The 27,555-nt window shown below is 39.6% G+C and overlaps 1 protein-coding gene across 4 annotated transcripts in view; it reads left to right on the forward strand.

Annotated features, from left to right (window-relative positions):
* LOC105492357 (ATP binding cassette subfamily A member 13) overlaps positions 1–27,555 on the forward strand; it is a 454,445-nt gene that overhangs the window by 301,145 nt on the left and 125,745 nt on the right. For all 4 annotated transcript variants that reach the window (XM_011759379.3, XM_024796198.2, XM_024796197.2 and 1 more), the window contains exons 45-50: positions 1,026–1,203; positions 4,247–4,362; positions 11,209–11,365; positions 14,521–14,774; positions 18,493–18,685; positions 22,790–22,899. In XM_011759379.3, coding sequence (XP_011757681.2) covers positions 1,026–1,203; positions 4,247–4,362; positions 11,209–11,365; positions 14,521–14,774; positions 18,493–18,685; positions 22,790–22,899 — 1,008 coding nt within the window. The remainder of the gene's footprint in view (positions 1–1,025; positions 1,204–4,246; positions 4,363–11,208; positions 11,366–14,520; positions 14,775–18,492; positions 18,686–22,789; positions 22,900–27,555) is intronic.

Consider the following 27,555-nt stretch of genomic DNA (forward strand, 5'->3'; position numbering starts at 1 on the left):
GTAGCACACTTCCACCTGTCTTCTCTCTTTCTCCCCCATCTCCCTTCTCTGTGATATGGTTGACAAACTGTTAATTAAAAGTCAATAGTAAAAATAGGTATTTAAAAATACTTTAAAATAATTTAAAATACCTACCAAATTAAGTTGGAGAATGCAAATCTGCTTAATGGGCATTCTCTGCTCAAGTTGTTAATCTGGCAGGAACCGGCAGGAAGCATGGGTTGGGTTGCAGTTTGTCCTCACATTCCCATAATGATTTTCAGGATTCTAGCTTTAACAGTGTCTGACACCTTCCAGAATTCCAAGAGTAGGCTAGCTGACATCTGTTGTAGAGTGCGACACAATGGAGCAGAAGGCATGGCACAGCAGATGACTTGTGCTGAGGAGTTCCATCGTGTCGGCCTCCTGAAAGACCATCTGTGGTCTGATTGTTCCTAAAGAAGGGAGGGGTTGAGAGGAGGCAACAATTGACTTGAGTGAAAGTAGTAGTGCTCCAGGTAAAACCATTACTAAGAAAATGTACAGTGTATATTAATTATTACAAAGCACCTCAATCTATTGCAAAATCTCTTTGGCATTTCATGTGACTAAATTCAGAGATGGGCCAGTAGTACAGTGTGGAGCTGTAGTGAAGGCTCCTCTCTGGCAGATGCTACTGCATTGCAAAGCAGTCCCCGTGTGGGAAAAGGTCACAGCTTACCCGGATGCTGCTCAGAGGATATCTTTCATCTTAATTGGGAGTCAGGCTCAATGGTGAAGAGCAGATTTTGACACAAGAAAGCTCTGAAATGCCCTCAAACTGTGCTCCTCAGTTATGTCTTCTGTAAACTGAGCTTAGTCATCCATGTCTCAAAAGGTGGCTGAGGGGACTTAATGAGGGAATCCATGCCCTTAGTCAACATGCCTGGCTGATTATGAATTTTTAATTAGCAGTTTTCACTGCTGTCATCATTGCTGATTGTTATTAGCAAAGAAGGCTTGTGTTCTTCTTCTGGTGCCTGAGAGCTGCTGTGTTCTGCCCGCAGCCTGGAGAGCATCCGTCAGTGTGGAGTGGCCCTCTGCATCGTGCTGGGATTCTCCATCCTGTCTGCATCCATCGGCAGCTCCGTGGTGAGGGACAGAGTGATTGGAGCCAAAAGGTTGCAGCACATAAGTGGCCTTGGCTACAGAATGTACTGGTTCACAAACTTCCTATATGACATGGTATGATTTGGGAATGAGATTCTGTGCGCTTCCACAATAGTGATCTAAATCGTGTGTGTGTATGGAGGGATGGAGGGGAGTGTGGGGCCCTGGCTGCCTCGGAGTGTCCACAAAAAGGGGTCATGTTATTGATAAGAGCATTTCAGATTAAGTTACCTTTACTGATCACCATAGAATTGGTTCCTAATGGGAAGACTGACAAGCTTCAGGCTGGAGAACTCGGAAATTATAGAACTTCACAAAGATGCAAAGTTTCTTCCTGAGGAGATGAGGAGATAATCACCTTTACTATGCTTTTTTCAACGGGTTAGTAGGTGAGATGATAAAAATCACTAGAAATGATCTTTCATCTGCATGCCTAACACCCGCTTCTGTGAGACCTGTGCCTCATTGCCTAATAGGTACGGCAGGTATTACTAGCATTTCTGGAATGCACTCAGTTCCCCAGTGGAAACCCTCCAGATCAGCGTCTCTAGTCCTTAGGGACAATAATGGATGCTTTGTCTAGGTGTTCCCTATTCTTCAGGACATTTATCTTAACTAAAAAAAAATGCATCTTATATGATAAGTTGTTCTTAGTGGTCAATATCTACTGTTATTGTTATCTGGTGGAGCTGTCTTTATTTTGTAGGAAAGTGATGTCCTTGCCCTCATACATATGATTCATCCTGTGATACAGAAAGTCATATGTAAGTCAGTGGAAGGCTGGAGGGCTACCATTTACTGAGCACCTTCCACACACCAGGTGCTGTCCCAGCTGTGCTACACTCTGCACAAAATTCCACATATTAACATGTTGCTTTCCTGTAAGGTTTATTTCTTTGAGCTGGCTTAGAATTTAGCTAATTTATTTCCTTTTGATGGTGTAACTTGGATTTTTGTTTTGTTTTGTTTTGAAAGTACACTTTATAGGGATCACACCTAAGTTACCGAACATTTCAGGAGTTCATTTAATTTAATCAGAAGTTTCCCTGAACCTGCCTGGTGATAGATATCACCTGGGACATTTGGTAACAATAAGGATTCCCAAGGGCCTATCCTTCAAGATTCTATTCAATAGGACTAGGGGGACTTGGAGGTCTGTGTTTTACTAGGTGCTCAAGGTGATTTATGAATCTTAACCAAGATTGACAAATTATGGGTCTTTAAATCCTTATATTTACTGAGGGACACTTGAAGGCAGGTAAGTGGAAGTGACTTGTACGAGGTTTTACTTCTAGTTGGTACAGAGATGGCTTCTCAGTGCCAGCCTCTGTCTCCTGGTCCAGTTTTGTTCACAACGCTACACACTGCTGCTGGCTACTTGACTCTCTTCCATCTGTCATTTAACAGTGTCTAAGGGCCACAACTTTCCCAGGGAACAGGGAAGAAGGGTGTGGCAAGAGAGAATCACAACACACAGGGGGCCATGCTTATAGGACACCATGGGGCTTTCCAAGTCTCCAAAACCCCAGGATCTTGCTTCCTTTCTGCATCCTTAGTTTATTATCTCTTTATGCCTCCCAGTCAGTCTGGCTTTTCTTTACTCTGTGATGTTTGACCTTGGGGATTAAGGACAGAGAGAGTTCTTTGCTTCTTGTTTGGATGGTTTCCATCTTCATCCAATCATTCTCTGCTTATTCTATTCAATCATTGATTTAATAAAATTTTTGAGGATCTGTTGTAGGTCAAGGTGTGTACAAGGTTGCTATGGACTAAATGATTATGTCCCCCCAAATTTCATATGTTGATCACCCCAGTGTGATGGTATTTGGAGGTGGGATCTTGGAGAGGTAATTAGGTTCTGAGGGTGGAGCCCTCCTGAATGGGATTAGTGCCCTTGTAAAAAAGGCCTCAGAGAGTTCTGTGTGAGAACACAGTGAGAAGTCACAGTCTGAACCAGGAAACCAGCCTTTGCCAGACACTGAATCTGCCAACATCTTCATTCTGGTCTTTCCAGCCTCCAGAACTGTGAGTAATAAAGTTGTGTGGTTTATAAGACACTTGGTCTATGTTATTCTATCACAGCCCCACAAACGGTGTTGGGCATAAAACCATGCATAAAACAGAGAAGATTGCTTCCCTCAAAGAGATTTTCATGAGAGGAAGCAGAAAACAAGCAAGTAAACAAACAAATAAATAAATGCACAAGATACAGTTGGCCCATGACTGGGTCTATTGATAGAATGAAAGAGAATGATGGGATGGAGAATGACTTCAAATGTGGAGGTCAAAGAAGACAGTGAAACTTAAGCTGAGATCTGTGAGGTAAGAAGGGGCCCTCCCCATGGATGACATGCAGGAAGAGCTCTGCAACTTGAGGCTCTAAGAGAAGAAGGAGCCAGTTGTGTGACAGCCCCAAAGAAAGCCATGGCTGTTGTTGGTCTGTAGGGAGCACCTTAAGGTGAGGCTGGATAGAGAGGTAGTGTGAGGAGTCTGTCCTTGGTTCTACATGTGTGGGAGGAGGCTGTGTTTCCTGAAAGCTGATTGGATTCCTTGACCCTCCTCAAATGAGATGGGTATGCATGACAGTAGTAGTCTCCTCAGGCTGTCATAACAAAATACCACAGGCTGGGTGCCTTCACCAGGGAAACTTGATTCTCTCGTTGTCCTGGAGGCTGGAAGTCTGAGATCAAGGTGTTGGCAGGGTTGGTTTCTTCTGAGGCTTCTCTCCTTGGCTTGTAGACAGCCATCCTCTCCCTGTGTCCTCACATGGTCAGCCCTCTGTGAGTGACTGCATCCTGATCTCTTCTAGGGACACCAGTCATGTTGGATGAGGGCTCACCCAATTGACTTAATTTTACCTTAATCACTTGTTTAAAGCCCTGTCTCCAAATACAGTCACATCTCGAAATACTGGGGGTTCAACATATGAATTTTGGGGGGATACAACTCAGGTTATAACAAGTGACTTTCCAGGACTAATTCCATGGCTACAGAACTCCTAATGTGCAAAATAGGAAATATATTTGTGAAGTTGAAAGGAAACTTCAGGATAAGCATATGATAATCAATATGACCATCTGATGTAACAGCTCTCCCTTATTTCTTTTTATTTTCTCAGCTCTTTTACTTGGTTTCCGTCTGCCTGTGTGTTGCTGTTATTGTCGCCTTCCAGTTAACAGCTTTTACTTTCCGCGAGAACTTGGCAGCCACCGCCCTCCTGCTGTCACTTTTCGGGTATGTGATGAGAAACGCTGCTGCAGAATTACGGTTTGTTTTCTGAAAAAGAAAACCCTCAGGATGGCTTTGAACCTGCTGTCGACTTCATGATTTCCTCTCTTTTGAAGCAATTATGTTGCTTCTGCAAGGGACACGGAGCAAACAAGCCTGAGTAGGATGATGAATGCCCTGTGGAGGAAGGAAGGGCTGACCTGGTCGTGATGAAGATAGCTCTGCCCTGTCTCAGACAGACCCTCAAGCTGTTTGACAAACTTGTGCAGCTGGAAATGGATTCTCTATTATTCTCACTTTGACATTAATCAGGGGCTCAAATACATAATCCAGTTAGCTGGGAGATTGCATTTGTGGAGGTTCTCTCAGTAAGCTGTCTGGCGTTTTTTTCTCCTCTCCTATAATATTAGTAGTTTGAAAATGTTTTGTCTAATTTCTATCACTTTTTTTCTCAGATGAAAAAATAGCAAATGGAGAAAAGTCATTTTATGAATTTCTGATTTATGCATACTAGTCAGGATCATTGCTAGTGGCCTCAAAATTATATCTACCTGGTATCAGGATATATACGTCTTCTTATGTGTCATGCATGTGTGCTTATATACAGGCTAACTACATAAGAGATACTTAGTAGGGAAAATAATTATCATACTAATTTATTATAATTCAAGGCTATTTTAAAAGATAAAACAACTTGCTTTTATTTAAGAGGATTGCAAATAAAATGATATTTACAGTTTGTATTTATATAAGTGGCCTAGTTATTCAAAACGTCTAATTAGAGACAGAGTTTTACTTAAACAAATATGTACTATTACTAGATGAATGTGTAGGTGGATGGGTGGATGGATGGAAGTAGGTAGATAAGAGAGAGAGAGAAAGAGAGAGAGAGGGAGAAAGATTAAGAGAGAGAAAGAGAGATTAAGAGAGAGAGGGAAAGAGAGATTAAGAGAGAGAGGGAGAGAGAGATTGAGAGAGAGAGAAACAAGACAGACAGACAAACTTTTGGGGGAACATTGATATTACTACTCACTAACCCCAATTCTATGGCTTTGGTAATACTAATTATTCTGTCTAATGCTCAGTTTTTTCTCTATAAAACTTCATGTCTTTTGCTATAAAGATTAAATTAAATAGTTTATGCAAATATCATGGACAATGACTGGTACAAATTAAATAATCATTAAATTAATTTTAGCCATTATTGTTACTCTTTAGAATTATTTTACTCTTTAGAAGATATAATATCCTAAGCTATAAAGCATGCTTATAGTAGACATATGTTTATTATATTTAACTAGAAATTTATGGACTTGTGTATAAAGATCTATATGTGTGTGTACCCAGCTCTAAGAACACAGTTTGATTTCAGTTTATTGATCCAATTGAATGGATAGTGTTGTCATGTCTCCCTCTAGTTCGAGTAAAATAAACTTTGCTATAAAATTATTTTTTGAATTTTAGGAGAGTATATCTCAAAAACTGAGTTAAAACTTAGATGAAATGGTTAGAAAGCCTTAAAAACATGCTTTTAGAATTTTTTATTAATGTTGTTTTGATTTTGAAACCCTTTACGAATTTGAATTTGAATACCTTCATTTAAAAAAAAAGAATTTGAATTAAACTAAGAATTCTCTTCACATACATAACTACCACATTTTTCAAAGAATTTCTGGAGATTCACAGGTCTGTTAAAGCACAATCATAGGCAATAGGGGTTACACACTTCTGGTTAAGAACTCTTAGGTTGCAGGGACTGGAAAGATGTCAAAGATACCTCAGACTGTATTTGTGGTCATAGCTAATTCCAGGGAAGAAGAGCCCCCAAGGGAAGTCAATCAGGGTCACCGGGTGACATCCATGGGGATGCAGATTTAGAAGGTAGCTCTTTCTTCATGGAGCACAGCCAGTGGAACTGGTGACCCCCCACTGTAACAGGAGGGGCAGTGAGAGACCTGGTCTGGGGAACCACTGTCTCCTGTGTGCCTGGCAATCTCTGGGTGAGGACAGCAGAAATGGCTCACGCCTGTTGTCCCTCTAAGGATCTGTGGGTACAGGGAGCCCAAAGGCAAACTCAGGAAAGCCGAATCCCGAACTGAAACCTAAGAGCAAGTCCAGGCATTAATGGCTGCCTAAAGGCAGGAATCTGAAAATCTACTCATCTGACAAAGGGCTAATATCCAGAACCTACAAAGAACTCAAACAAATTTACAAGAAAAAAACAAACAACCCCATCACAAAGTGGGTAAAGGATATGAACAGACATTTCTCAAAAGAAGACATGCATACAGCCAACAGACACATGAAAAAATGCTCGTCATCACTGGCCATCAGAGAAATGCAAATCAAAACCACAATGAGATACCATCTCACACCAGTTAGAATGGCAATCTTTAAAAAATCAGGAAACAACAGGTGCTGGAGAGGATGTGGAGAAATAGGAACACTTTTACACTGTTGGTGGGATTGTAAACTAGTTCAGTCATTGTGGAAAACAGTATGGCAATTCCTCAAGGATCTAGAACTAGAAATACCATATGACCCAGCCATCCCATTACTGGGTATATACCCAAAGGATTATAAATCATGCTGCTATAAAGACACATGCACACGTATGTTCATTGCAGCACTATTCACAATAGCAAAGACTTGGAATCAACCCAAATGTCCATCAGTGACAGACTGGATTAAGAAAATGTGGCACATATACACCATGGAATACTATGCAGCCATAAAAAAGGATGAGTTTGTGTCCTTTGTAGGGACATGGATGCAGCTGGAAACCATCATTCTCAGCAAACTATCGCAAGAACAGAAAACCAAATACCACATGTTTTCACTCATAGGTGGAACTGAACAATGAGATCACTTGGACTCGGGAAGGGGAACATCACACACCGGGGCCTATCATGGGGAGGGGGGAGGGGGGAGGGATTGCACTGGGAGTTATACCTGATGTAAATGACGAGTTGATGGGTGCTGACGAGTTGATAGGTGCAGCACACCAACATGGCACAAGTATACATATGAAACAAACCTGCACGTTATGAACATGTACCCTAGAACTTAAAGTATGATAATAATAATAAAAAAAAAAAGAATAAGGGATAGTATACATGAATTGATTCTTTTAAGAGATAACAAGACAAATATGCCCAATAGCAGTTTTATTGTTTTTCTTCTTTCTATCAAGGACAGTTTGTTATTTAAACTACAAAAGGGAGAGTCAGAGATAATTAGCATCCAAAAGAGGGAAGTAACATCTGAAATGAATGAAAGAAAACAGAGCCTAGCTTACATAAAAATTGAAACCTTAAGAACACATTTGATGTATATTTAGTGCCAAAAGATGAGATTACAGAATCCTGTTTGGTCTCTTGGGAAATTCACAGAGCATGGGGAAGTGGCTGGTTTTCAAAAGGGGAATTTTCTTCCCACATAAATTCCATGATGTTGTGAAGAGTAGGTCAATCTCTAGCAAATTTTAAAATCATTAAAATGATATTATATTTTAATAAAAGCCTGGAGATTATTGAAATTCACTGTAATTTTCACAAAAAAATAAATTATGCTCTCTAAGCCAATTTCATTTTTTCTTATAAGAAAGGAGACTGGAACTGCGAATATGTTCATTTGAGCCAAGCATTTGAAAGATAACTAATGAAAATGTAGTAAAAAAAGTGATGGAATCGTAGCCAGTTGAAAACCACACTGAAAGACTCTTCATTCATCTAGCAACAGGAACTCTTGTGTGACTTCATTTAGGACTATGTCTCTGATTCTTTGTTTTTCTTAAATAACGCTTTGATCCACTTGTCAAATATTTAAATGACATAACCCAGCATGGAAACCTTATGTAATAAATAACAAAGTACAGATGCCGAACCATCTCAAAGGAAGTAGAGCCTAGTGTTGAGGTGCAATAGTCCCTCAAGTGCAGATCGGGTATGCGGGCTCCACAGCAAGACAGGGAGGCTGCTGCACCCTTAGATTGTATTGCTGAATGTGGAGATGCTGATCAAAGCAGATGATAATCTTGCTGTGTGTTGTGCCAGGCCAACCACATCATGTTCTCTGTGAGGTGGCCTTACCTAAACTCCCCTAAGTTCCACAATGCAAAATTTAACAGAGAGAACTGGTTGAATATCGTGTTGTTAAAGGAGCAGAGAAAGACCCAGTCTTTTGTAGTGGAGGTTTAAGCGGAATAACATGGCTATCCTCAGCTATTTAAAGGACTGTCACATGGAAAAGAAAAGCAATTTGTCACATGTTGTTCCAGAATGTAGAGTTAGAATCGGTAGTTATAAGTTGGAGAGGGTTTTCATTCACTCTTAGAATGAATTTTATGGCAGTTACAGCTGCCCCGAAATTTGGCTCACAAACTTCTACTACTGCTTATGTTTTCATTGCAAAATTACTTGCAATTCTATGATTTCATTTGATTCTCAAAACAGTCGCATGACAGAGTGTAGCACTTGATTTTTGTCTCAGAAGGGACAATAAAGGAAAGAGGGGAGGTGTGTGGCGTGGGTGAATATGTGTTGGGTTTTGAATTCTGTCTGTGGTAGTTTATTTCAGACAGAGGTGTTGATAATGTACAGCCCTAAGAAGTCATGACTTACCTCTCTGGTAATTATTTTGATTTAATTAGTTGATTATCTTATGCAGCAACTGCTTTAGAACAGCTCTTGCCTCCATTTTGTGCTTTGAAAGAATTATCTTCATGCCCACATTTTGAAGCAGATTGCTATTGAGTGTCTAAAACACTATATGATTTTATATATCATATTATATATATCTAATGAACTATGAGAATATATCTTTTAACCCAGGAAAGCATTCCAATATCATAGATATCATATGAAAGGGAGTGTATACTAGACTAAGAGTTAACTTGAAGGCCTGGAATCTCTCTTTTTTTTTTTTTTTTTTGAGACGGAGTCTCGCTCTGTCGCCCAGGCTGGAGTGCAGTGGCGCGATCTCGGCTCACTGCAAGCTCCGCCTCCCGGGTTCACGCCATTCTCCTGCCTCAGCCTCCCGAGTAGCTGGGACTACAGGCGCCCACAACCGCGCCCGGCTAATTTTTTGTATTTTTAGTAGAGACGGGGTTTCACCGTGGTCTCGATTTCCTGACCTTGTGATCCGCCCGCCTCGGCCTCCCAAAGTGCTGGGATTACAGGCGTGAGCCACCGCGCCCGGCGGGCCTGGAATCTCTTATATCATTTTGAAGTCTCATGCTTTTCAGAACTTGTTAACATATTAAGAAAATCTCAGACATTTTGCAGGCACTGAAATGTTTCATGTTAAGCCAATTATTCACCATAAGAAAACAGTGATACATTTACCTTGAGTGAGCAGAGAACTTGTTGGAGCTCCAGATACATGAGAATCCTTCGGGAAAGTTGTGATTCAAAATCAGTGACTTCTCTGCTGATATTAGAAACCATCATTCAAAGTGTGTTTCCTTTATTGGGTGCAGTGGTATTATTTCAGGAAGGAGCTGAGGGAAATTGCCATGAGTGAAACCTGGCTCTAGAATGGTGGAGACAGAATGAAGAAAATGAGATGTTTTCCTTTTAGGGACGTTTGGGTGGTATCTTAGATCCTGATGTCATCTGACACATGTGGGGACTGCTTCTAGGGTTCAATATTTAGCAATGCTTCTTACTCCCCGGTTTTGTGGCCACATGGAAATGAACCCCATGTTCAGCTTCACCTACTTGTCACCTGCAAAGCTCGATCAAGTGTCTGAACTCTGCAAATCCCCATTATTTTGCCTGTGAGATGATGGTTACAGTGCTGTCTCCTGGGTTGCTGGGGGCTAAAGGAAGAATAGGGCACTCTGAGGAGTTACAGATGGTACCTCTGTGCAATGGATGCTGGAAGAAGGCTTTCAGTGTTTATTTTTAGGCCTTATTTTTTTATGTAGCTCTGCAGCTTTTTATATTCTTGGTATCTTTTAATTCTCAATATAACAACTGAGTATTATTCCTGCCTTCCTGATGAGAAGCAGAGCAAAGAAGCTCCTTTTGGGGAAGAAAAGTTGGAGAAGTCAGCTGACTTTCTCCAGGCCACAGAGCCAACGAGTTCAGGCCCATGTACAGCCCGTGTGTTGTGACCCCATCCTGTGTTCTTTCTATTGCATTGCAGAGTCCTCTGAAGCCCCAGGAAGAGTGTGTTGTCTTCGAAAATTACCATGGAATGTATTTATGTAAAGTTCATTTCTGTTCACCAAGTGAGGAAAAATTGCTGGGCCAATAAAATTGCATCTATAATTCAGTCTTATGGCTGTCCCCTTATCTGCATTTTTGTTTTCAGAGAATTCAGTCACCCACAGTCAACTTGGTCTCAAGATATTAAATGGAAAATTCCAGAAATAAACAATTAATCGGTTTTAAAGGGCACAATGCTCTGAGTAGCATGATGAAATCTTGTACTGTCCTGCTCTGTCCTGGCAGGGACGTGAATTTCCCCTTTGTCCAGCACATCCTCACTTCAGATCTGGGAGTCAGTGAGTTACCAAATTGACTGTCGCAGCCTGGCAGTGCTTGTGTTCAGGAGACCCTTGTTTTACTAGATGGCCCCAAAGTGCTAGAGTAGGCATGCTGGCATATTACTGTAATTGTTCTATTTTATATTAGTCATTGTTCTTACTCTCTCACTGTGCCTAATTTATAAATCAAACTTTATCATAGGTTGCATGTATGGGGAAAAGCATAGTGTATAAGGTTCAGTAATATCTGCATTTTCAGGGATTCACCCCAAGGTCTTAAAATGTATCTGCCATAGATAAGATAAAACTACTATAAATATTACAGTAAAACAAACATGACTTTTTACTTTACTTTTCAGATATGCAACTCTTCCGTGGATGTACCTGATGTCCAGAATCTTCTCCAGTTCAGACGTGGCTTTCATTTCCTATGTCTCACTAAACTTCATCTTTGGCCTTTGTACCATGCTCATAACCGTCATGCCCCGGTTGCTAGCCATCATCTCCAAAGCTAAGGTCAGTAGCTTTGTAGCATCACCTCTACACTTCTGCACCTCTAGTGCAAAGACGGTGTTAACTCATGTCTCTTGTTGCTTTTCCAACTGGAATTCAATGGAAATGCATTGGTATCCACTGTCTTTAAACTCCAGAAAGATAAATTGATTCTAATGAACAAAAAACATGTTGCCATTATAAAAGCCATTATAAAAAGGCTTAGCAACAATTGGTTAAAAGATGTGCTGTTTCAGCCACTCCATTCTTGAAGGTAGAGTCATGAAGATGTTCACTGCCATATCCCCAGCATTTTCATCAGAGACTGTTGATGAATTACTGATGAATGGCGGAACAGTGAGTCATTGAAACACGCCCTCTCAATGTTCACTATTGTTAGGGTCAGACTCTACAAGGTAGGATGGGCCATACCACAGCTGATCATGCTCTCAGGGGACAGCATGTCTGAATGATGATCTGGGGTATTCTGCCCTCTTCTCTGTGATTTCTGGAACAAATTTAATTTTGCTATTTTCCAAGTGTGGCAGCCAAGGGCTTTCCTGAGCATAAGGCCCATGGTCAGGAAGAATTTCTCCTTGTGAGATCAGCGCCACTCTCCAATAGGCCGTTCTGATTGGCAAGTCATTTTTTAAGTGTCATCTCCAGCAGGTGTCTAGGTCAAGCTGAACCCATTCGTCCTGCCACATTCCTTTCACTCCTGTCTCCTCCCTTAGTGAGGCCTACCTGGGTCTTTGCCTCTGCTTTAATACATCTTTCAGCCCCTCAGCATCCCCGGTGCTACCTGGAGGTAAGGACTTCAGATTTTGCACTTTCCTCTGCCCCCCTTATTGCAATCCTTTTCATTCTGTTTTCTTTTCTCAGCTCTGGCCACACTGTTCTCTCCTGATTCCTTGCTGTTTATATGGAGTCTGATTCCTCAGTAGTTCCCAAATGTTTGGCCAACTCAGAGGCTGAGAAAATGACCTGGAAAAGCTACTGAGCTCCTAGTTTTGAAGCATGTGCTGCAGTTCTCATTTAAAATCAAACAGGGGCTGATGCCTGTTTAATTGGGATGAGTCTACTTCCTCATGGCTGCACTTTCAGAGACTTAGTAGATTTGCCAATGATAGCTAACATTAGTTTTTATTATTGTGCTTCCTATTTTGATAGAAGCGGTGAACTCTGTAAACATCGATTATGCATTCAGTGAAGGTAATAATCTATTTTGGTGATTTTTTACAAATTTATTATTGACACTGATTTATATTAATATGTCTACACTTTAAAGAGAAAACTTGCAGAACAATTAATTGGCTTTAGCTTGAGAAGAAAATTGAAATCAGTAGAGATAGTGTACAATTTTCCTCCTCCCTCATCGGATCTCTAACATGATATGAACCATGAGAATGTCAACCATGAACCATGGTGAAACTGAAAAGAGACTCATAGTAGATAATCCTAGTGCTGAGGAACTTGGAAGCAGAGAGCTGCCCTGGGGAGTGGAGTCACAGAAGTGAGATTTAGCTCCAAAAGAAAAAGGAAGGAGAATTGTCCATATCCAAAGAGGAAGCGGACCAGGAACCTTTCCACTCATGAGGTTCTACCTGTGTGGCAAGTGGAAAGGCATTGTTACTTTTATTTATAAACAGTATTGCTTACTTGTAAAAAAAAATCAACAGCAATGAGGTGTTTGCCGAAAATGGATGTACATCAGTTGGTAAAAAATAATAAAAAGCAGCTTATTGCTTTTGTTTGGGTCTTTCTTTTCCTTTGCTCTTTTATTTTGATATTATTTGCTTAGGAAGCAACATTATTCAAATGTTTATTTCAAATAATTTCAAATTTTCATTTGTAGGTTATGGAGCTTTGTGACATTAATTCTTATAGAATTAATGAAGGAAACCAAGGAAGGTGACTGGATTCTCAGATCAGTCTTTTGTTTAAAAAAAATAAAAATATTTTAAGTTCTGGGGTACATGTGCAGCATGTGCAGTTTTATTACATAGATAAACATGTGTGATGGTGGTTTGCTGCACCTATCAACCCATCACTTAGGTATTAAGCCCAGCATGCATTAGCTATTTTTTGTAATGCTCTCTGTCTCCCACCCCATCCCCCAACAGGCTCCAATGTGTGTTGTTCCCGTCCTTGTGTTCATGCGTTCTCATTGTTCAGCTCCCACTTGTAAGTGGCAGTGTTTGGTTTTCTGTTCCTGCATTAGTTTTCTGAGGATAATGGCTTCTAGCTCCATCCATGTCCCTGCAAAGGACATGATCTCCTTCGTTTTTATGGCTGCATAGTATTCTATGGTGTATCCATCTATCCAGTCCATCATTGATGGGCATTTGGGTTGATTCCATGTTTTTGCTATTGTGAATAGTGCTGCAGTGAACATATGCCTGCATGTATCTTTGGAATAGAATGATTTATATTCCTTTGGGTTTATACCCAGTAATGGGATTGCTGGGTCAAATTGTATTTCTGGTTCTAGATCTTTGAGGAATTGCCACTGCATCTTCCACAAAGGTCAACAGTAAGTCTTAATATCTAGTGTAACCAGTATTTAACCATTGTGTTTACAAACTATAGTGTTAATGAAATCATTTTCATTGTTACCAAATCACAGTTTATATGATGACACATTTTAAGTTCAAACACAAGATCTGGAACATCTCTCTTTCCCACTGGTGAGGCTTCCTGTTGGAGTGAGGGGGATGTAGGGCGAGCAAACACTTGTGTTTCCTAATTTATTTCTTTGTATAATTATCATTTGCAAAATTTTCACATAATCCTAAATCGAACACTTATGGATGGTTATTCTGTGAGTTTGTGCAGCTGCATCCCCCTTTTATGTATGGATTATTTGTTAACGCAGTGTTCATATATTGCTAACACTTTTGTTCATACTTGTGTAGAGATCATTGTGATTTCCTTAAAAATAGATGTAAAAATCATCACTGTTCTCAAGCAAGGAAAACTTTGAAAGGTAAATACCAGTAGATCTAATATCTCAAGAAGGATCTGCTTTGTTTTGATGGCTGTCTGAGAATATCAGTGAGTAGTTGGGATAGGGAAGACTTGGAACACAGAGTAACTAAGGAGAAAAAGAAGTTATTGGTATATGTTATGAAAAAGGGAATAGCTTTTAATTGGATTTTTTTCTTTTTTTCACTGTACAGAATTTACAAAATATCTATGATGTCCTCAAGTGGGTCTTTACTATTTTTCCTCAATTCTGCCTTGGTCAAGGACTGATAGAACTCTGCTATAATCAGATCAAATATGACCTGACCCACAGCTTCGGCATTGATTCCTATGTGAGTCCCTTTAAGATGGACTTTCTGGGCTGGATCTTTGTGGAACTGGCCACGCAGGGCACAATACTTCTCCTCTTGAGAGTTCTGCTACACTGGGACCTTCTGCAATGGCCAAGGTGGGTTCCTAAGGGCTCATTCTCAGCTGCACTTACTCCTACAAAAAGAGAGGAAGAGAAAAATTCATCCTGGAGGTTGTAAAATAAAAACTGTATCTGATCAGCATTATACATAGTTCTAATGCGTTAAGATTTTATTATTTTTTACATGTTGATTGGTGTGAGTTACTGACACCAGGAAAGAAAATTTCAAAAGATCAGGGGCCAAGCTGTGAGATAATGTTTCCAGTTATTTGTCTCAGTGTATTTTCACTTTGAAATGGCTGAATTTCTCTGTTACGTTGAAGCAGCTAAGGTAAATTTGGTTGATACCGCAATGATTATTTTTGCGACTAAATGCCAAGAACTCTGGGAGCAGGAAGATAGGAAAATTCAGTACAGATTTCTGTATGTCCTTTGCTGGATCTTGTTGCTTATGCTGCTGTGTTCTCATCTTTGTCAGGTGAGGTCGAAAGTCAGTAGCACGGGGCATATGTAGACATGTAGATGTATAATGTGGTTTATACGCATGCATGCACACACATGCACACACATGCATTCCTACTACTATAAATAGGTTTTAATGTGGCCTTGCAAGAATATCTGAAATATTGTCAGATAAGACATTTGAACTACATAAGGAAGCAATGTGTTTTCCTGTGTAGGGTCCACAATGGTATGGCTTCCCCTCCATACCCAAGTGTCTGGGTTCATTGGCCTGCTCTTTCCAAGAGCTATGTATTTCCTTCTGACCTCTACTTGAGGGAGGGATCCTTTTTGGAGAAATTACCAATTAAGACCATGTCACTAGAAAATCTATTAAGGATTATAAAGACACATGATTAATGATTTATGGTGATCCCCTCATAGAATTATTTTTCCTTTCAGCCATTTCCTGACATATTTTGTTACATAACCCCTTTTAATAAAGGAAAGTAGGCACAATTTTGAATATAAATCCCAATGTGCTTTTGAATTGGCCACGTCACCCGGGAGTCTGCAGATTTCCAATAGCTGAATGAACCTGGAGTAAAATACGGAGTGTCTTTTAAACATAATTTGTTCTTTGATGTCCCTTACTAGTTTAGTCTATTTTAAAAACCTAGAATGTAGGATCCCCCTTGGCAGATTTCAGGGTACTCCATTTTCCTATAGTATCAAAAGATTTTTCTTTAAAGAAAAAAATCTGTATTACCTTTACTTTCTGGAGTTGTAAGTATAAGTTGAATTGTATTTTAGAATAATGTCCTTGTTATCCACAGTAAAGAGTCAGTTTTTTTCTCTACATGAAAGTTACAGAGCAAAGAAATTTAAGTGAATTTAGACACTAGTTGCTTACTACCGTTTTATGGATAACTGTCATAATGACTGCATGACCCAGTCAATTCACTTTTAAAACCCAGATCTAACTAAACCACTAATCATTGTTTGAAAGGTAAAGCCCAAGGTTCTTAGCAAGCTCCCCACCCCCCTGTCAAGTGTGGTGCCTTCTGCTCAGTGAAGGTGTTTGTGATCCCCCTGCCATCCCCACAGGGATATTTGTTGCCCTGACTCTGGGGCTGGGCTGATGCCTTCTCAGTGTTTCTGTTACGCCCTCTTTCTCTATTAGGGCACATCTATGTTGCTTTATAGTATTGATATGCGACTCATAATTGAATCTTGGAAGAAAATAGGAAGACCCTGCCCTGTGCAACTGGGAATGGATAGATCCTGCCTTCCCAGCCTAAGCAGGGCCCCTGTCACCTGCACCCACTGCTGGACGTGAGTGCTGAGATCCCACTTCCTTGCTGTCCTTCCCTAACCTGCGCTGGCTCCTGTCCAGCTGTCCCACTGTCCTGCTGCTGGCCTTGGGTTGTTTGCCAAGAATTCAGGTTTCCATTAGGACCTGGACCCTAGTTCCTGCCTTTTCTGTCTCCTGCCTGGAGCTGCACTTTTGCTCTCTATACCCTACGTGCTGGCTGGGTTGGAACAGCCACACGGTTCAGATGTGAGATATACTGCATATCTGGAAAATCCTACTATACCTAGGTCCCATCTGAATTCTTCCTATTTAATATAGAGATCATTGGTTAGTCATTTTCAATTAGAGGATACCTAAGTGGCACATTGCTGGGCATAGTTGGATTCCTGTATTAGGACACTGGATTGTTGTGAGTGGGTGGATCAGAAGTAACCTCAGTCAATTGTCTCCACCAGCCAGAATGCCTTGAGGAGATGTAAATGAATGTGCACACCTGGGCCCCTTCCTGGAACTCTGCCATGAAAAGCTCTGGGGATGAGACCCAGGAGCTGTTCATAAAGCTTCCCCGGTAATCCTCCTGAGGAGAGGATGAGCAAGCTAATGTGGGTTGCTGTGAGTACTGCTCTGCCAGGCAGGAGGGAATACAGGTGGCACAGCTTCCTGTTGGAGTGTGAAGACCTCTGGAAGTCCAGGACAGGGGGAAGGTCAATAAACACACCATCATCTGGGGAAGGGAAATAACATTCAAGCAGAAAAGTGTAAAATTCAATGAATTTTCACAAATTGACCACACTCATGTAACCCCCTCTCACTAATAAACTGAATACTACCAACACTTCAGATGGCCTGTTGTAAACTTCTCTATCAATAGCTGCACCCTAGGTAACTGTAATCCTTATTTTTATTTTTATTGATTCATTTTTCATGCCTTTGAACGTTATATAAATGAGGTCATATAAGATAGAATTCTGAGTGTCTAGCTATTTTTCTCATCATCTATGTTCTGTGTAGAATAAATTATATATTTGTCAAATGGTGATTTCAGGTGTGGAAAAATAATAAAGAAAAGTTGCCAGGGATACTGGGAGCTTGCCATGAATATTGGATTTTTGATACCTTTTTTATTTTACAATAATTTAATAATCAGAAGAAGTTATAAAATTATTATCGAACGTTGCTAATGTACCTTACACCTAGCTTCTCCCAATGATAATATAATGATATACTACATGGCAATTTACATTGTCAAAGCCAGGTAGCTGATTTTGGTTATGATACTAACTCAGTGGTTATCATTAAAATATAATCATCAAATATATTTTAAATGATTAATATTTTAAATATATTTTAATAGTTAAAATGGCGTATTATAGTTTGCAGGGGAAATTGAAATTTATCTGAAAGTTAAATGTGTCAGATTGAAAATTATAAAGATTAAAAAGTGAGCAGCTCAGATTTACAGAAAATAAGAGTTGAAAATGAAATTTGCATTACTCTGATAGATACTTATTGAATACTTTTTGCAAAGTATTGTGCAAGTGCTGGTTACATAATCCTTTTATATGATTCAACATATACTATAAACTTACAATGTTTGAGTACTTTTATATGCAGTCTAATTTATTAAATGGCTCTTTTAGTAAAAGTGCTTATTAGGTAAATGCCTTATAATAATTTTGTGATAAGCTATTTTGACATTTAGTATAAAAGTCTGGCATGACTTTATTATTCATAAAATTCAAAACTAGCTGTAGTTTAGTGTCAATCCATTTCAATATCTTTTAGGAACATGTATATTTCATTTATGTTAGACAATAAAAATGGATTCTTGCCTGATAATCAGGATGGCAGAACTGGGGTGCTCTGGACAAAGTTGATTGTGCAGAAGTCCAAAGGCAGTATCTTCCATTATTTACAAATCTCTGACCCTTTTCCCTCTTCTAGACTATTCCGGTATCATTTGCCAGGTGTGAATTCACTCTGATTTCATCTTCCCAGGGGTCAATCTACTCTCCAAGGCATAGTCAAATCTTCCAAGGATATAGATGTTGAAAAAGAGGAAATGAGGGTGTTTGAAGGAAGGACCAGTGGAGACATTCTTGTGTTATACAACCTTAGTAAACACTATCGACGCTCTTTCCAGAAGATTATTGCTGTGCAAGATATTAGTTTGGGCATACCAAAAGGAGAGGTAATGAAGCTTCTATTTTTAATCTTCTTCTGTTGTGAACCTGTGCAACTCTAATTGCTGATCTGCTTGTGTTATTCTCAGAATATTTGAAATCAGAGCCAAAAATAGCCTTCAAATTTTGGAAATTCCTACAAAATCAGTAGGAGCAGAACCAAAAGAAGGTCTGTTGACTATTTCATGGTAAAAGCTTGGCTGATTGATAGGATTTATTTCATTTTATAATTTTAAAAATTTCATGTGATTGCATAGTTTTAATTATGACTTGGGCTATGGGATAACTTTTGCTGAGGAAATTTTTCTTTTAATCTAATTAAGGACCACTTTTATCTCTTACTGGGACATCAATACTCTAAGTGTCCAATTAAGCCAATCTGGCAAAATGCTACTCTGAAAAGGTAAAGAGCACTCACCCACCATAGCAATAGCTCAGGAAGTTTTTTCTCACAGGTAAGACATTAATTCTAGTTATAATGTTCAATCAGAACTGACAGAAGTCATATAAATTGTTCCTGATTTGAGCTTAATGTGTAAAGGGAAATCAGTTCTGGAAGTGATTGCCTTCAATTAACTGTTAAAAATAAAAAAGCACCTTGCATTCATATTGTTCCCAGGTCCTGAGAAATTCAAAATAGGTTATATTGTTATCTGATTGGTATTTATGTTCTACTTGTGATCTGACAGTAGGTGTCTCAGATATGACTATTCTGAGGTAAAGAGAAGCCAAGAAACCAATCTGAAGTAATGCAGGCGTATTCTTACTCTCTGAACTATGATTTCTGGTAGATGAGGACAAAATGTTAAGAAAGAATTTTTTTTTTTTAGTAGTTGTTAGCTTCTGCTCTAAGACTGGCTATTCAATCTTACCCATCTTATTGAACTATTTTTTTTAACCCTTCCTTTAAAATTCATGATTATTTAGAGTTTTGCCAGTACCTTTCCATAGTAGTTTGAAGCAAAGTAGTGTGGGGGGGCCAAAGTTCACTGGAAATCAACTGACAAAAGGCAGATTAACAGGAAAAAAAACCTATGAATTTATTTGATTATAGTTTTACATGCTACAAGAGCAGCTCAGATTTAGAGAAAATAAGAGTTGAAATGAAGATCGAAAGATACAGGGAAACTGTCTATATTTATGCTTAGGTTCAACCAAATATGGACAGCCATGTAGAAATATGGCTGGACAAAAATAGTATGACCCAATTAATGCTCTTAGACTGAGAGGGGAAGCCCAGCAAGGCCTCTCTGTTTAGATGTTTTGTTTTGTTTTGTTTTTTGAGATACTATCTAGATATTTTATTTTTATTTTTTAAAATTTTATTTTAAGTTCTGGGATACACATGCAGCACATGCAGTTTTGTTACATAGTTATAAACGTGTGCCAAGGTGGTTTGCTGCACCTGTCAACCCATCACCTAGGTATTAAGCTCCACGTGCATTAGCTGTTTATCCTGATGCTCTCCCTTCCCCCATCCTCCTGACAGGCCCCAGTGTGTGTTGTTCTCTGTTCTTTGTGCCCACGTGTTCTCACTGTTCGGCTCCCACTTATAAGTGAGAACAGGTGGTGTGTGGTTTTCTGCTGCTTCCTTCTGGGTGTGGGGCAGGACCCTCTCTGGAATGCAGGTCTGTCTTATGACCTACAGTCAAACAAGGTAGGTCAAATAACTTCTTTAGGGCTAATTTTTGCACTGAAAAATACGTCAGGGGGGAGAAGTTAGGGTAATATTTTTAGGTTTTATGGCTGGCTTTGAGGAAAAGAGATTCTAGTTTCTATGACCGCCTCAGGGGAGAAAGAGGGGCCGGAGACTGCAGGGCAGGGAAGGTCAGAGAAAAACTTTTGATTCTGAGGCTGCCTTTGAGGCCTTCACTTTGGGGTATTATTTTCTGAGTCCCAACAGGGCTAAGAGAGAAACTTGTAAAACATTGATAAGAATGATGCTCCAGGTATCTTAAATGATCCAAGATGCCATTTAAAGTTGGATTTTATTCTCTTAAGCTCTTATAAGCGTTACAGTTTAATGACCTAGATGGAGAGTGCTATGCAAGAGTCTGTGGAAAATACAGAAATGACTGAGATACAGTCCTGTGTTGTTTAACAATGGGGATATAGTCTGAGAAATGTGTCATTGGGTGATTTCATTGTATAATATACTTTCACAAACCTACATGGCATAGCCTATGATACGCCTAGGCTGTATGGTGTAGCCCATTCCTCCTATGCTACAAATCTATATAGCATGTGCTGAATACTGTAGGCAATTGCAACATAATGGCAAGTATTTGTGTATCTAAACATAGACGAGGTATAGTTAAAATATGGTATTGTCATCTTGTAAGATGACCATTGTGTATGCAGTTCGTCATTACCTGAACTGTCATCGACTATATGTCCTTCTCCATTTAGAAATTAATAATCAATTAGGAAACAAAATATCATAAGCATATACTATGTTACATGGGAGCATGAGCATTGTCCCAAGGCGGGGACAATGATACAATAATATAGTATTTTTTGGAAGCACAGCATCATAATAATTATTATCTTCCCAATTTCATTTTTGTATATATTAAAGTATTTTCTAAAAATAACTGAAAGGTACGTGAGTGGTATTGTCTTCAGTGCTGTCAGTCCAGAGACGGTGGCTGGGTAGGCAGGGAAGGAAAGGTGGGAGGACAGGGTACGTGGGGAGAACTTTATTAAAAAGGTGGTTTATAGCTAAGCCTTAAAGCATTGGTAGAATTTGGATAGCTGATGGTGGGTACCCTGGGACATGGACAGGGTAGGCCTGGAGGGAGACGGACTCACCTTGCAGATGGTGGGAGAGATGCAGGGCAAGTGGGGAAAACATGGTAATTGAAGCAGGTAGCAACTCAGGGGAGTTGTGAAATCCAGAGGTCCAAAACAGGGTTATGTGATGGTTAGGTGATGCTTGGTGGCAGAAAATCCAGAAGCAGTCACTTTCCAAGATTTGAGAAGCCAGGAAGCCAGTTTGTATCCGTAGATCGCAGCTCCTAGCCATCAGAAAACACCTGTCTTGGCAGGAGATTGACAGAACCAGAGAGACACAGTCACCAAGGCGGACTCTCAGGCACAGTATATGATGAGGCACATGATAGAGACAAAGTGTAGAAAAGACAGCAAGAAGGCCATTTTTCACGCTGGCTGTAAGGCGAGATTGGATCAAGAACTGAGTTAACTCTATGCTCAATGTCAGAATATAGAATTAATATCAGAATTAGCCTAGACTCTGAGTTAGGAGTGAATTTACAGGAATTTACAGCCTCTTCAATGGAAAAAGAAGATACATAAGAAAGCTATGAGCACTACACACACACACACACACACACACACACACACACGCGTATATACAGTAGAAGATGGAATCTTTTAAGAAAATACTTTAGGCTGGGCGTGGTGGCTCAAGCCTGTAATCCCAGCACTTTGGGAGGCCGAGACGGGCGGATCACGAGGTCAGGAGATCGAGACCATCCTGGCTAACACGGTGAAACCCCGTCTCTAATAAAAAGTACAAAAAACTAGCCGGGCGAGGTGGTGGGTGCCTGTAGTCCCAGCTACTCGGGAGGCTGAGGCAGGAGAATGGCGTGAACCCAGGAGGCAGAGCTTGCAGTGAGCTGAGATCCGGCCACTGCACTCCAGCCTGGGCGACAGAGCAAGACTCCGTCTCAAAAAAAAAAAAACAAAAACAAAAACAAAACTTTAAAATATACAAAAATGAAATCAGAGTAATAATTATAATGATGTGACTTCCAAAGAATATTATATTATCTCTGCATAATTTGGGATAGTTGGCATTTCCTCTCATCCTCTTGAGTTTTCCACACATGAATTTATTGTCTGTAAATTACTGCTGAAATTCTTATACCACTCAAGTGCCATGATGATTTTGAGAGGACTTTGTGATCTATACAGTGTTTTATACGATATTGTCATTTTAAAACTCCACAAATAACACAAACCAACAAAGTCAACCCAGAGTTGGCTAAAAGCAAGTGCTGTTTCTAATATAATTTTGATTTTATTTAACTTGTTCTATTTATTTAGCTTGTTTGATTGAGTGTGCTTTACTTAACTTTATTTCCTCTTAGTGCTTTGGACTTCTAGGGGTGAATGGAGCCGGGAAGAGCACGACTTTCAAAATGCTGAATGGTGAAGTTTCTCCAACTTCAGGACATGCTATCCTCAGGACTCCCATGGGGTAAGATCCAGATTTCATCACGGTTGCTGCTTAAAGAGATAACAAGCCCAGAGAACCCCCAGCATTCCCTCAGTCCTGTGGAATAAAATTTGAAAACATCATTTTCCTCCAAATTTACCTTCCAATTTCTTTGAAGGGGGGGAAAGTTTCCAAATATGAATGAACTGAGCTCAGTACTTCCAGCTGGAGTAAAGGGTCAAGGAGGTCTTATCACAGAGCAGCCACAGGCAGACCTCCCTGGGACGTATCAGAGTGGATTGGAAGTGCCTAGCTCCTCTCTGCACATGGAACTAAGGGGAGCAGGAAATGGCAAAGGGGTGGTTCTTCTTTATTATCCTCTGGATAAAGCTTCAAATGTGCCCATCAGCCTAAGCGGCCAGATGGTTTCCCTCTTTTTACCACCCAGACTTCCTCTTTCAGGTGATCATGACTCCTTCAGGGTGGGACAGTGAACACATTAAAAACCAAGAAAGCCGCCTCTAGAGGAGTAGGCAAGATGTTTATTCCCCTTGCTCTAACATACGTGAGGTCCCTGGGCACCCTGCACACTCAGAGGCTGCCTGAGGCCAGATGATCCCTACAGCCTCTGTGGGTAACATGCACTCATGCACTCCTGTATGTCACTCTTACCTCAGTCCCGTTTCACAGGGATTCTTCATCTCCTTCTAAACTGTGCGCTTGGTTGGGAACATTCAGGGCATGGTGCCTTCATGCCCCTTTCTGCACCTGTATGGTAGCGTGTCTTCCCTTTTCCCCTGCTCTGATCAGGACTAATGTTAATGATTTTTCTCTCTACTGCAAGAAGTAATCACCTGCTCTAAACCTCTCTGTGCTCAATTTGCTCTTTGATTTGTGTGCTGTCAAGTTTACCCTAACAGCAAACTGGGCTCAATATCACAAACTAAAATCTTAGATCTTTAATTTCCCAGCCAGTTTCTGGCGATTTGTTCTCCACACACCGCTCCTGTGCTGTGCCTCCTTATATGGATGTCCTCATATCCCATTCTGTTTTCAGTACTCTGTTAAAAGGCCCCAGGCATCTATTTTTCTTTTTTCCCACTACAGCAAACTCATTGTAACTTGATGGGTAGTCAAATTCACAGCTGTATTTATGAATTTAAACCCAGCACCCACCAGCCAACAGGTTGAGACCCGACCTCCAGCTTTCTGTTCAGTTTCTGATCCAGAGAGATATTTATTTTTAAGAGTGGTTAGATGTTCTCGACACTAGTTTTGCAGCAATGAATATGGCACATAAAAATCGATTAAACACTGTTCTGTGGATGTAAAGAAAGAACTGTAAAGCATTGTGTCTACAATTTCTCACTGGAATTTTAATTGACTTTATGTTGCATTTATGAATTTATTTGGAAAGAACTAACATTTAACATTTTTTTTTACAATAACTTGCTAAAATAAATAGAATTCTTTTGTAAAAGTATTTTAATTAATCCTTATATTCTATTGGAAGAGAATGTGCTTATCAGTAATTAATGAAATATTTTTCTACACTTTATAGTAATGTCTCTTTTTTAAATTTTATTTTTTATTTCAATAGGTTTTTGGGGAACAGGTGATGCTTGGTTACATGAATAAGTTCTTTAGTGGTGATTTCTGAGATTTTTGTGCACCCATCACCCAAGCAGTGTACATAGTACCCAATGTGTAATCTTTTATCCCTCACTCCCCTCCCAGCCTTTCTCCCGAAGTCCCCAAAATTAATTGTATCATACTTAAAATGCATTGTATCATTCTTATGCCTTTGTGTGTTAATAGCTTAACTCACAATTATGAGTGAGAATATAAGAATGTTTGGTTTTTCATTCCTGAGTTACTTCACTTAGAATAATAGTCTCCAGTTCCATCCAGGTTGCTGTGAATGCCATTATTTAGTTCCTTTTTGTGGCTGAGTAGTATTTCATGGTGTATATATATGTATATATACACATACTTACATATATATCACATTTTCTTTATCCACTTGTTGATTGATGGGCATTTGGGCTGATTTCATATTTTTGCAATTGCAAATTATGCTGCTATAAACATGTGTGTGCAAATATCTTTTTCATATAATGAATTTTTTTCCTCTCATTAGATACCTAGTAGTGGGATTGCTGGATCAAACAATAGATCTACTTTTAGTACTTTAAGGAATCTCCACACTGTTTTCTATAGTGGTTGTACTAGTTTACATTCCCACCAATAGTGTAAAAGTGTTCCCTTTTTACCACATCCATGCCAACATCTATTATTTTGATTTTTTCATTATGGCCATTCTTGCAGGAGTGAAGTGGTATGACATTGTGTTTTGATTTGCATTTGCCTGATAGTTAGTGATGTTGAGCATTTTTCGTATGCTTGTTAGTCATTTGTCTGTCTTCTTTTGAGAATTGTCTATTCATGTCCTTAGCCCACTTTTTGATGGTATTTGTTGTTTCTTTCCTGCTGATTTGTTTGAGTTCTTTGTAGATTCTGGATCTTAGTCTTTTGTCAGATGTATAGGTTGTGAAGATTTTCTCCTGCTCTGTAGATTGGCTGTTAACTCTGCTGATTGCTTATTCGGCTGTGCAGAAGCTTTTTAGTTTAATTAAGTCCCATCTGTTTATCTTTGTTTTTGTTGTATTTGCTTTTTGGTTCTTGGTCATGAAGTCTTTGCCTAAGCCAATGTTTAGAAAGGTTTTTCTGATCATATATTCTAGAATAATTATGGTTCCAGGTGTTAGATTTAAGTCTTTGGCCGGGCGCGGTGGCTCAAGCCTGTAATCCCAGCACTTTGGGAGGCCGAGATGGGCAGATCACGAGGTCAGGAGATCGAGACCATCCTGGCTAACACAGTGAAACCCCGTCTCTACTAAAAATACAAAAAAAAAAAAACTAGCCAGGCGAGGTGGCGGGCGCCTGTAGTCCCAGCTACTCCGGAGGCTGAGGCAGGAGAATGGCGTAAACCGGGGAGGCGGAGCTTGCAGTGAGCTGAGATCCGGCCACTGCACTCCAGCCCGGGCTACAGAGCAAGACTCCGTCTCAAAAAAAAAAAAAAAAGTCTTTGATCCACCTTGAGTTGATTTTTGCATAAGGGGAGAGATGAGGATCCAGTTTCATTCTTCAACATGTGGCTTGCTAATTATCCCTGCACCATTTGTTGAATGGTGTCCTTTCCCCCTTTATGTTTTTGTTTGTTTGTTTGTTTGTTTGCTTTGTCAAAGATCAGTTGGCTGTAAGTGTTTGGCTTTATTTCTGGGTTATTGATTCTGTTTCATTCATGTTCCTATTTTTATACAAGTACCATTCTGTTTTGGTGTCTATGGCCTGATAGGATAGTTTGAAATTAGGTAATGTGATGCCTCCAGGTTTGTTCTTTTTGCTTAATAATTGCTTTGGCTATGTGGGCTTCTTTTTGGTTCCATATGAATTTTAGGATTTTTTTTCTAGTTATGTGAAGAATGATGGTGGTATTTTGATGGAATTCCATTGAAATTGTAGATTGCTTTTGACAATATGATAATTTTCACAATATTGATTCTGCCCATCCATGAGCATGGGATGTGTTTCCCTTTGTTTGTGTCATCTATGGTTTTTTTCAGCAGTGTTTTTTACTTTTCCTTGTAGAGGTCTTTCACCTCCGTGTTTAGGTATATTCCTTCCTTTTTTTTTTTTTTTTTGCAGCTATTATAAAAGGAGTTGAGCTCTTGATTTGATTCTCCATTTGGTTGCTCTTGGTGTACAGCAGAGCTACTGTTTGTGAACATTAATTTTGTGTCCTGAAACCTTGCTGAATTTATTTACTAGTTGTAGGAGTTTCTTTGGATGAGTCTTTAGGGGTTTCTACATACACAATCATATCATCAGCAAATAGCGACAGTTTGACTTCCTCTTTACCAATTTGGATGCCCTTTATTTTTTTCTCCTGTGTGATTGCTCTGACTAGGACTTCCAGTACTACATTGAATAGAAGTGGTGAAAGTGGGCATCCTTGTCTTGTTCCAATTCTCAGGGGGAATGCTTTCAGCTTGTCCCCATTCAGTATAACATTGTCTGTGGGTTTGTCATAGATGGCTTTTATTACCTTAAGTTATGTCCCTTCTATGCCTATTTTGCTGAGGGTTTTAATCATAAAGAATGCTGGATTATGTCAAATGCTTTTTCTGCATCTATTGAGATGATCATGTGAATTTTCTTTTTAATTCTGTTTATGTGGTGTATCACATTTATTGGCTTGCATATGTTAAATCAACCCTGCATCCCTGGTATCAAACACATTTGATCATGATGCATTATCTTTTTGATATGCTTTTGGATTCAGTTAGCTGGTATTTTTATGAAGATTTTTTCATCTATGTTCATTAGGGATATTGGTGTGTAGTGTTCTTTTTTTGTTATATCCTTTCCTGATTTTGGTATTAGGTTGACTCTGACTTCATAGAGTGATTTGGGGAGGATTCCCACTTTCTTTATCCTGTGGAATAGTGTCAATAGGATTGGTCCCAATTCTTCTTTGAATGCCTGATGGAATTCAGCTATAAATTCATCTGGTCCTGGATTGATTTTGTTGGGAAGTTTTTTTAATTATCATTTCAATCTCACTGCTTGTTATTGGTCTGTTCAGAGTTTCTGTTTCTTCCTGGTTTAATCTAGGAGGATTACATATTTCCAGGA

The sequence above is a fragment of the Macaca nemestrina genome, chromosome 4 (genome assembly GCF_043159975.1).
Source record: "Macaca nemestrina isolate mMacNem1 chromosome 4, mMacNem.hap1, whole genome shotgun sequence".
NCBI lineage: Eukaryota > Metazoa > Chordata > Mammalia > Primates > Cercopithecidae > Macaca > Macaca nemestrina.